At 38.6% G+C, this 11903-nt stretch overlaps 1 protein-coding gene across 1 annotated transcript; it reads right to left on the bottom strand.

Moving 5' to 3' along the window:
- Positions 1 to 3837: 3837 nt before the first annotated feature.
- DYNLT1 (dynein light chain Tctex-type 1) lies at positions 3838 to 10967 on the bottom strand. The gene is made up of 5 exons (XM_015816848.1): positions 10843 to 10967; positions 9668 to 9709; positions 5276 to 5399; positions 4986 to 5063; positions 3838 to 4616 (listed from the first exon to the last, which is right to left on the bottom strand). Exons 1-5 carry the CDS (start codon positions 10867 to 10869, stop codon positions 4546 to 4548), a joined length of 342 nt encoding a protein of 113 aa, XP_015672334.1. The 5' UTR covers positions 10870 to 10967; the 3' UTR covers positions 3838 to 4545.
- Positions 10968 to 11903: the final 936 nt, after the last annotated feature.

The raw sequence follows: 11903 nt of genomic DNA, 5'->3' as shown, positions 1-11903 counted from the left end.
AATTGTTCCTATTGTACATATAGAATAGGAATGAAGAGCTCTGCAGCAAACAGCAAGGGTCTGGGGATTATGATGTGATTTCTTGATTTGAATTGCAAGTATCTTGAATGGTATTTCTCAGACTTTTTAAATCTCATCTCCTAACATAAATAAAATAACCTCTTCTACAACTTTCTGATCCTTGTTAGAAAAATAAATTACTGAACTTCAGTGTGCTAACTGGAATGAGGATACCAGTTAACAGTGCACTAAAAATACCTTTTAGTCTTACATCTAGAACGATTCTGTGAATTAATTTCATCAGATTAACCTTATGGATCTCTATTTTGTGTGCTTTCATAGTACATCTTCCTCCTTCTCATTCACTCCAGTAACCTTCTTAAACACATGAAGCTCTTATAACCTGTGAAATAAAATCTGAATGATACATAAGAATTAAAGCCCTGTTTAAATTACAGGTAAAATTAAATGTGTTTCCAATGTTCACGTTTGAGTCATTTCTTGCTTTAGGTCTTGTTCTAAGTTTAAGCTTCAGGAGCAGCCTAATTATTTAATTCCAGGACCTCAATTAAAAAGGACTTCCTTTTGTGCTGAGGGGAGACAGTATTCTCCGCTCTATCACATGCAAGAAATTATAGTAAGGAGATGCTTAATAGGCATGCAGGGACTGGATCCCAGACATACCCAAGAATGTAATAAAAACTGAAATAACCCAAAGCCATTAATACAATGATAAACTCATTTTTCTAAGTTACTCAAAACAGATACCTAAAAAAGATGAAGTGCGGGTTGCAGTTCAATGTCCCACATGTAAAATTATGTGATCACCTCAGTTCTATACTGTATACTACTGTAAATCATGTCTTTGGTATATGTGAAAGATCCAGTTTTCCTTTATGGTAATATTTTAAGTGTGCCAAGCTTATAGTGTAAAACGATAAGACAGAATATCTTCCTCTAATTTTTTTGTATTGCTTACTCATGAAAAGTTGTTGAAGTATATGTTGTTTTATGTTATTTTGAGTTGCTTTTCTAAGGTTTGCATTCAATTTGTGCAAAAGGATAAAAGAAAATCTGTTCCTCCTTCTGTATCCCAGCTTTGCTATTGAGGTTTCCTTAATCTCTCTGAGCACATTGGAAGTTGATGACAGGGAAAGCTACAAGTAGACTCTTCCAGCGATATCTTGCTGACAAATAGCATTAGATTCAACACTAAGATGTCCAAGTTTTATTTAATGTGGTTTGCAAGTTATTTTATCCTGAATTCATTTATGTTTCTCTAGAATTGTATATTCAGTTCAATGCCCCTGAAGTTCATTTGACCTTGGGAATTTCAGGCGCCTTTGGTTTTTCACCTAGTAATGTAGCTGTAAGCAGAATATCACTGAACTTGCCTGCACCACTTCAGCCAGTTGAAAATGTCTAGCAAACATACTACTATTTCCTAAATGTTTTGATCCTTTTTCCTATTTGCAAAATGTTTGTCTGACCTTTGATATTTTTAGTACACAACTAGAACTTATCCATCCTGGATTTATTACTTTAAGGAGGCATTGTCAGCAAGAAAATCTCTATGAGGGATTTCAATGTAATACTATTCATTTAATGACTATTCAAAGTTACGACAGCACTAAAAAGTTACGACTGGTCCTTGCACTTAGCAACTGTTGCAGTGATCACAATTTGCAATCTTCCCAGCCAGTTTGCAACAAGCAAAGTCAATGGGGGAAGCGGGATTCACTTAACAACTGCATGATTCACTTAACATCCAGATTCCCTTAACTACGGCAGCAAAAAAGATGTCAAAATTGGGCACAACTCACTTAATGACCACCCCTTTATTGACAGACTGCCTGGTCCCAATTGCGGTCATAAGTCAAGGACTACCTGTACACCATTTATTTTTACATAATTTTATAAACTGTAAACTTGTATTCTTTAGCAGTTAAAAGTTTTCTGATGAATTTGCCTGGATTAGGTTCTTTAAATAATTTAGTAATTTGCATGGGATGAATTAGGCATCTCTTCCCCTCTCTTTTTTTGTCTGTATCTTTGAAAAGAGGCAAATCCAATGGGGATCACTTTAAAACCTTTTGCAAGGAACAAGTGTATTATTGCCTTTTTTCATATGTAATGTGGTATTTTTTAAGTTTTGGAAAGCTCAGAAGGAAACTTCCAGAACATACAGAATGACATCTAACTTAGAAAATCCAACAAAGATGAGGGCTGCTGCTCTTTTTTGTATCTCACTCCTTATTGGAAATTGAGACTATTTTTCAGGCGTATTATTAATCGCAGAATACTTTTGCATGTGCAGTACATAATGGTGTAATGAGACAGGATCTATTTCACCCTTTTAGTTAAGGGAATAATGGGAGAGAACTCCTTCAGTTAAGGAGATTCATTTGGATACCAATATATTTTCCCAGTAAGAAGCTAGAGAGATATTAGTAAAAGGAGAGGGTTTTAAATACTACCCTCACTTACAGCTCTCATGTTCTTTGGGGGGTTAGGGTAGTTCTCATTGTAAGATGGCTGCTCAGCATTATGGGAACATGAGACTATCCCTTCAATGTACTCAATTTTTAGGTGGATTCCAATAATTCTGGTGTTAGCAGTAGGGATTTTACCCCCTCCCAAGCCTGAATTTAAAATTTAAAATGTCCTCTGACAATGCCATGTTTCCTTTAGTGAAAGCAGCTGCTCTTTTAGTAAAGGATTGGATAGAACCGTGGTGACGAACCTATGGCACGTGTGCCACAGGTGGCATGCAGAGCTAGTGCTAGGCCTTCAGCTGGGTTTTATAAAACCTTTTCACTTTAGGCCTCCACCACTGTGTGCAAAAAAAAAAAAAGGTTCAATTTATCAATCAATTTCAACTTCTCGCAGGAAAAAAAAAGATCTTGCAAAGTTGGAATTGATTGAACTTTTTAGTCCCACCCAGTATGCCGTTACCACTGCAGCCACGCCCACCCAATGGGTCACACCCACTCAATGGGTCACACCCACCCGGCACCCGACGATACATAAATGGGTTTTGGGTTGCAGTTTGGGCACTCAGTCTCTTAAAAGGTTCACCATCACTGGGATAGAAAACCTGATTAAACCAGAAAACAGATTGTATAGGACAGGGAGATAATGTCATATTATACTGCCATAAAGCCAATCAGATTTAACTTCTGTAATTCCATGTTTTCATGGAAATATTTGAAAAGAATAAAACAGGCTTTTTCAGTACCACCAAGAGTAGCGTAAGTTACCATTATGTGTAACATGCCTGGGAATTGGAAAAGTTAGTAGGTATGTTGAAAAAAATCAATTATTTTAATGGTGATTTTAATTCTGATTTTGTGCATGTTTATTTAGAAATACATGCTATCAAGCTTTAGGTTCATATTTGATACAAAATTTGAGAAAAAAAATACCTGAAATTGTGCAATCATTGCACATTAGCTCTGTGGCTCTTTTGTTGTATTTGTTGTCTTATGCTCCACTTGTGCCAATATATATATATGGAAAAATCCTTTCAGTACTATTCAACAGATGTCAATCTTTTTAAACAGATGTAACAAGGCAAATATAGAAAATTTTATATCAAAATGTGGCTAGCGCTTTTTCAAAATGGCTATGTTAATGAGTACATTTGTAAATTTAATTTTGCCTGAAGAAGGAATATGCATGGTTTATTGTAATGTGTAATCTCCGGGCTTCAGGGAATCTGCTGCTTGCAATTATGAGGTTTGGAATATGAAACAGAATTTTCCCACAGCATAAAAGTAACACTCAATGTAATGTAAAGGATTTTTTTTTAGTAAATACTAGAAATAGCGCAAAATAAAGATCATGAAATTCAATTTATTCATAATAAAATTTTATACTGAACTTCTGTATCTATGTCAATTAGTCTTTCTTTGATTTTTCTCATGCTTTACAGGGGAATGCCAGCCAAAACAAAACACCCAGGAAGCTAATGAGATTAAGGAATAATGATACTCTTTCAGAACTTCAGCATGTTAAATACTGGACTATTAAAAGTTAGGATAAAGTTACCAAATCAAAGTCAGTTCCTGGTGATCATATGTACACACCGATAGCATTTTTTTTTTAAATGGGACTTCCATGGGGGACCCCTAATACTAATCTGGCCTCAATTCGCTTACTTCCAAAACCAACAAAGGTCAGCCACTGCTGTGCTCATGATATTTTCCTCATTTCTAATTTTTTTAAGTTTTAGGAACGAACATAACGCATATTCAGAGCTTCAATAATTTAATAACAAACAAATCTAGAGTGAAAATCATTCTTACCCACACAGGCGGAGTAAAGCTATAGAACTGCAGCAAATTTCAGGTTTTAGCACCTTGAGAAAGAGTCCTTAAAGTGTTAAGACAGAGTTTGGATGTGAAGAAGGAATCATGCTTATATAACAGTACTGAAATTTCTCTGTTTTTCCTCAGAAAGAATGGGGAATTCTTAGTTATTCACCGAATTCACAGTTTTACTGGACTTAAAGCAACGACAAGGTCTGAAGAATTTCAAGGCAAATTATATTGCAAGTCCAAAGGCACTGACAATACAGTACATAGTCTTGTTCTCCCATCTTACAGTGCAGGCTCCTACCAAAAAAAAAAGCAACCAGTTAGGAGAGCCACATAAACACAAGATATAGATTAGTGCATCCATACTTAATCCAGGCTTTTATGTCTATGGCAAAACTCTTCCTAAGTTTAAGTAGTACTTGTAGACAAACTCTACTGCTATTTAAACTGTTTGGAAGCACACCCATTTACAGTTTACTGTATCGCCTATTTTGAACAGTAAGGGAGAGTAAGTCATCATAGCCATGAGCCATGATCAGGTGAATGCACTGGAATCAAGTTTGTAAATGCAATGCAAATTATTTGACTCAAAAGAAAAAGCTTCCAGAGTTACACAAATTTTCTGTAAAAAAGTTCAGCAACACCAATTTTGAAAGAGTTTTATACCATCAGCGGCATTGTCCCAGAAGCAAGAGTTTGCAGTGTGAAGTCCAGCACCATTTTTTTGCATAATCACACAGGTCACTATAAATTATAGACAAAATACTGTTAGAAAAAAAGCATTTGTCTATGCAACACAATTATATCTGATTTTGCAAAGGATATAGAGTACTTGTGGCATGACCACAAATGTTCAGACTAATTACTATTAGAATCTCCCCACCCTTAAAATTTCAAGCTTTAATTTTATTTGAAAGCATTTCTGAAAAGTACATGATAAGACCGCATTAACTTACCAACATATTTGAATGGTTTCCCCAGCTTTGTCAACTGACTTAAAATCTGCTCCACAACAGTTGTAGTCCATTGGTTCACTTTGCTGTGCAGATATGCATTGCCACCTATTGTTCCTTCTATGGCCTACAGATTAAATATAGATCACTAAATTCCCATAGTTCTATTTTAAAATTCACACATCAGCCTCAGAAATTAGAACTGGTATGCAAACATTTTCCCCAATTAATTCATTTTTGACAAAAAGAGATGAGTAATATCCCTACCCACCCAAATATTGATAAGACATACAACCTTGAACTTTTATTGTGAGGATGAACTCTCCATATCCATGGCATTGTGGGGGGGACCCATAGATTGATAATATCTTAACCGTACTGCCATTAAAACTTCAAGAACAAAAATAATTGCAATGTAACTGAAAGAAGCAGGCACAAATAGTGGATTACCTGGATCCATATAATCATTGCATACCCATCATGCTTATTTGGGCATAAACAATGTGTACAAAACCAAAACTAGTGGTTCTTTTTTTTTTTTTAAAGATGGCCTGAGAGGGGTTTCACCTCTCAATTGATTCCTCAGAGTTTGGTCCCCAGAATTCCCTGGGATTCAGTTGCTCTTTGCCTCCTATTTGGAAAGACAAGTTAAATAACTTTCCTTTAACCCTTCCATTGTCTGAAACTCCTGATGTGGAATTTCCCCACATTCAATTAGGAAGCTTATGCAAGAGACTTTTGTTTTAGTATGCAATGAGTTATATCCCATTCCACCATCTGGCACTGCCTCCCCTAAACTGGCTCCCACTAGTAACAATTCCATTTGTCTGGTTATTACAGTACAGTATATGGCATAGAGCCTGATTATTTGACTGATTGCTGTCTCCCAAATATTTGCCTAGCAATTTGAACAATGTCATCTATAAGGACTCTGGAAGCATGCCCTGTCTGTAGCAGTGCCTGTCCCCGGAATGAGATTCTCCCAAGATCCCGATGGCCCCCCACTCTATTGTTGAAGAGGGACAACCCTTGCTTCCTTTCCATCCCTTCTATCGTGCTTGCCATCTCTTTCGTTTTAACATGTGTTGTGGTAATTCTTTGTTTTGCAACAAACAAGATTAATAAATTTAAAAAAAAATCTATTTGTCCTTAGCAGGGGGAGAGGAAAAAAAGCATAACCTATTGCATCAACCCAAATGGGATTATTCTTATTCTCTTCCAATGAAATTAAACCTTTCTATTCTAGTCTCAATGCAGATCAGCCACAATTAATCCCCTCTTAAAATAAAATGGATCTTATCAGGGCATGCTTACATAGAGATTATGTCTATATATTTAGTGTGTAGAGTCTTTGACAGTCATTCACTGCATATTATTAAGCCTTAGTTGGTAGGGGTATTTTTCCCCCTGAAGGATTTTTAAAATTAATAAACTATTACTGAGGAACATTTACATTTGATAAGCCTGGAAACTGACTGTGCCTCGGAGATTATTTTCATAGATTTAGTAAATTATCAGCTATAACTTAACTTTAAAAAGGATGTGCTTTCTGTATTGTAATGCTTAGCATAACAAGGCATGTTCTCAACTTTCTCTGAATTGTTAAGGCAGTTGCTACAACAAGGGATTAGCAAATAAGACACTGGTACCTTGACAACTATTAACCAAACTATAATCTGCGCTAAAATAATGAACTACATAGATTCTATATGTACAAAAACAAAACTTTGAGGCAGAAAAAGGTTCCATTTCAATGGCATAAACTGGAAGATATAATTTTTACTTTCCATCAACAAAGATTTAGACTAAACTCTGTCCAAAAGGCTAAGGATTTTATTACAAGGCATGAAACTGGAATAAGACTTAATGGATACGGAGGAAAAGGGTTTACATGGACAGCAATAACTTGAAGACACTGAAGAACCGGCTGTGGAACTGGGAGCCACAGCTAAAGAGTTTGTCAAACTTTTTGCCTAAGTATGGATTACAAGTTATGACATGGAATATAAGTGGAATCAAAGCTCCTCAAAAAGAAAAAAAAAGATTTGTCATTATCTGAGAAAGCTGAATCATGAGGTAATTTGTCTGCAGGAGACACATGAAGAAAAAAGATTCTATAGTTAGAAGTTGCTAACAATTTGTTTCTGAAGTTGGAATTAAATAGGGCAAAATAGCCTACTCTGCCTGAGTGAGCCACAAGGCATGGAAACCAATTCATTCCCACCACTATTTATCTAGATTCAATAGGTTACAAATTAAGTTAGAGGCCAAATCTAATTACATGAGACAAAGCCCTGAGCTGGATATGCTTAACCATTTCAAGCAATAGTAGTATTGTTATGAATGCAGTTCTCTTAGGACAATAAAAGATAAACATTGGCTGGAATTCAGAAAACCTATATATGTATTTGTCCCTAAAGTTATTTTATGTTAACCAACATTATGCAAGCATCAAAAATAAGTCAGAAAAGCTGCTGTTCAGAAATGGAACATTTTCCTGACATTTAGAAGATTTTCCCTTTTCCACTTATTTTGGGCTGTTGCTGCCTGGCTGTCTCCTCCACAGAAAGGAGAAGGAAATATAGAGCTTTAGAGTCCACCTAAAAAGTTACTAGAAGGTATACTCAAGGGATTTCCAGAGTTCCTATCTCATTGTATGCAGCTCCTTTTAAACCCTGAAAACCCACTCTTGAAGATAAAGGTGCTCCCCAAAGGGGTGAGTTTGATGCAGTTAAAACAGCAGTCCATCTCCATTTACACATTTTTCACATATGTATGAAATATTGTCATGAAATATTTTTTTTATTTAAGAACCCCACAGCATTACTTGAAAGTGATTTTACAGTTAGGACTACTACGGAGACCAGTTATAATTTCTTTGAAATGTCTCAAATGAAATAGCAAAAATTGTACTGCAATTCAGGAGATTCTATAGCAGTGTTTCTCAACCTTGACAATTTTAAGGCATGTGGACTTCAACTCCCAGAATTCCACAGCCAGCAATGCTGGCTGTGGAATTCTGGGAGTTGAAGTCCACATGCCTTAAAATTGTCAAGGTTGAGGAACACTGTTCTATAGAATATGGTAAAATATAACCTGGACTTTGCTACCATTATGGATGGATTCAGAGTTGGTTGAACAAATGCATTCAATGAATGAACTTTGGTCAGGATCATGTTTCTTCTAAAGGAGGTTATCTGTGACTGGTGGTGGTGGGTTCCTCCAGGCTTATAATTCCTGCTTTAAAAGCAGTGGAAACCATAATCAGGGTCTGTCCAATTCCAGATAGTGTGCAGGTTTCAGTCCTACCTAGAACAAGATGCCCTGGTAATGACAACCCATATCCTGATTATGATTTGGCTGGAATGCAAAGCAGCCTTTAGAGATCATCTGGAAGTTGCAGCTTCTTCAAAATGTATGAGCCGAACTACTAGCGAGGCAAACTCACTATTTTTGTCATGTTTATGACAACTGTGAGAGATATCTTGGAGCCCTAGTGGACAATCACTTAAATATGAGATAGCAGTATGCTGCAGCTACCAAAAAAGCCAAGACAGAGGGATAGAATCAAGATCATGTGAAGTATTAATACCACTTTATAATGTCTTGGTAAAACCATACTTGGAATACTGCATCCAATTTTGGTCACCACGATGGAAAAAAGATATTGAGACTCTAGAAAGAGTGCAGAGAAGAGCATGAAAGATGATTAGGGGACTGGAGGCTAAAACATACAAAGAATGGTTGCTAGAATTGGGTATGTCTAGTTTAATGAAGCAGAGTTCCAATATCTCAGGGGTTGCCACAAAGGAGAGGGAGTCAGACTATTCTCCAAAGCACTTGAAGGCAGGACAAGAAGCAATGGATGGAAACCGATCAAGGAGAGAAGCAACCTAGAACTAAGGAGAAATTTCCTGACGGTTAGAACAATTAATCAGTGGAACAGCTTGCCTACAGGAGTTGTGAATGCTCCAACACTGGAAGTTTTTAAGAAATTGGACAACTATTTGTCTGAAATGGTAGGGTTTCCTGCCTGAGCAGGAGGTTGGACTAGAAGATCTCCAAGATCCCTCCAACTCTGTTATTCTGCTATGTGTGCACATATACACTCATACACTTTACTAAGGAATATCCCTATGATTATGCAAGTTATTATTCCCATTAATAAGTGAGCTTATATTTAAAACCTGGAGAAGCAGTTATTCCTCATGTTGCAGAAGTGATAAATTCTTCTTTTGAATGGAGACACAGTTGTTTGGTACTATGAAAATATAAACTATTAATAAAGCCAGTTAACTGGCAGAACCACTTTCTTAAAAACAACTCAGTTGAGGAATACAGGAGATGTAATAATGATGCAAGATCGTATTCATGTATAAGGACAAATAAACTTACCTCTTTTATAATGTTGCTTACTTCGTCCACAACAAATGCAGTCTGTTAAAATAAAGCAGAAAATATTTAAATTACATTATGCAAAACTGAAAAGCCTCACTCAAATAAATACTCCACTCATTCAATTGAAATAGGATCACAGATCTGAGTAACTTACAGCTTATTTTGACTTAATAGGCTGTATCACTTTCTTAGCCTCTCACAAAGAAGCGAGATGCTCCATGTTTTCTTAAGCATATAAATGACAGATACAGCAATATAATAGCCAACAGAACAATAGGCCTGTGAAGACCCGCTTCTTCTCCCAATCGTTTAGCTAGGATGACGGTTGAGCTGAGAGGATGTTGGCTCTGCCATGGGGGGTCAGAGGGAAAAAAACTCTCGTTTTCAGTCATGTTTTTATGGGTTGTTCTAGGCTGCCTAGAATCATTTTATGAGATAGGCGGCGATCTAAGCCCTGTAAATAAATTTAAAAATAAATAATAAACAGTGCAGACATTGTTCACAGAAAAAGGGCTGCTTTCTCATTCAAGTAATAATCATTTTCTGCAGGAACCAGGGCTGCAACCCAACGGGTTCCCCGCGTGCATATGGCTTAACTCATTGGGAGGGAGGGAGGACTATTTTTATTTTTTTTTTAAAAAACTCTGAATTTTAACAGGAGCCCAAAGCAAAGCTCTCCTTTGGCGGCCGCGCAGAAGGATTGATTCTATATCTAACCCAGGGGTAGTCAACCTTGGCTCTTTTATGACTCGTGGACTTCAACTCCCAGAATTCCTGAGCCAGCTTAGCTGGCTCAGGAATTCTGGGAGTTGAAGTCCACGAGTCATAAAAGAGCCAAGGTTGACTACCCCTGATTCTAACCCATCGCCTCCGCGTAATCCGGGAAAGAGCAGCGCAGCCAGGGAAGCCCGCTGGGGCGCAAGTGAACGGGGCTAGTAGCCCGCTGGGGCGCAAGTGAGCGGGGCTCTTTCTCCGCCGCCTTTTGGAAGCAGGCGAGGAAAGCACAGGCGCGGTGGGAAGGTGGGGAAGAGGCGCAACAATGGGGAAGGGGCGTGTCTCGACCGGAGAGGCCACCCGGAACCGCTGTTTCTCCAAAGGTCCGTTACAGCGAGGCCTGCGATCAAGCTACGTCCCGGGACGTGACAGCCCCTTTGCTCCGGGAGACGCGTTACCTCCTCGGCAGATTGGAGCTCGTCCATCGTCCTCCTTCTGACTCAGCTCGGCTCCAACCCCCGCGCGTTAGTTGCCGCTACGCGACAAGCTCCCTCCCTCCCTCCTCCTTCTTCTGCGGTTGCGCACTGCGGTCGACACGTTCAGCCAATCATATGCGACGCAGACGGGCATGCCCGGAGGGGGTGGCTGGGCGAAGCTTTCTGCTCGCGGGTTGCGCGCGGGCGCGAGCAGCCTCTGTTACCACTTCCCCTTTCTGATTGTGACGTATCGTCTCACGTGGGATTTTGCAGGTTTTGCTCGCAACCGCCGGATAGTTGGAGGCGATTAACGCTTCCTATTTCGCGTTCAATCCTCGCCTTTCCAAGGTGGGAGGGTGGTGGGTGCACAGCAGGGTTTTTCAAACTTTGGCATCTTAAAGGTGGGGGCGGACTTTCAACGCTTTGGGAGCTGAAATCCACCCATCTTAAATTTGCCAAGTTTGAAAAACACTGATGTGCAACCAACAGTGAGAAGGGGCGAAGCAAATCCAAAACAGTCGTGGACAAAAAGTGACCCGACTTACAAGATGGGGAGCATGATTTTCACCGCTGCATTTTGGCGCACTCCTCGGGTCTGACGCTCAAAAGATAGCAGCATCTGCCATCTGAAACGATCTTGAAAAAGGTATATAGAATCGGGCCAGGCTGATACCTGTGGGAAGTTAACCCAGAGAAGGAAATATTAAAAAGGCAGAAAGAAAGATATTGTTCACCAAAAGGATTTTGAAAAGCATTTTTTGAAAAGCAGAAACCAAACCTGGCCTCAACTCTTTGCCCAAAGCAGTAGCTAGTCTTATACATATGCAGATGTGGAACCATCAGGAAGTTTGGAGCCAGGGATCTCAAGACAAAAGAAGCTCTTAAGAGTCATTAGCCCCATTGGGAAGCAGGATATGATAATGGGATTAAACCACAGATATCAAAGCCTAGAAAAACACTCAGAAATAGCCTCAAAGTTCATGCCACAGGAACAGGAAACTATTCCAAGCAGGGCTAGAGGGTATAAAAAGACCTTCTGCCCA

The sequence above is a fragment of the Protobothrops mucrosquamatus genome, unplaced genomic scaffold (assembly GCF_001527695.2).
Source record: "Protobothrops mucrosquamatus isolate PMUCROS unplaced genomic scaffold, P.Mucros_1.0 scaffold511, whole genome shotgun sequence".
Taxonomy (NCBI): domain Eukaryota; kingdom Metazoa; phylum Chordata; class Lepidosauria; order Squamata; family Viperidae; genus Protobothrops; species Protobothrops mucrosquamatus.
This window is presented reverse-complemented; position numbering and strand designations above follow the sequence as displayed.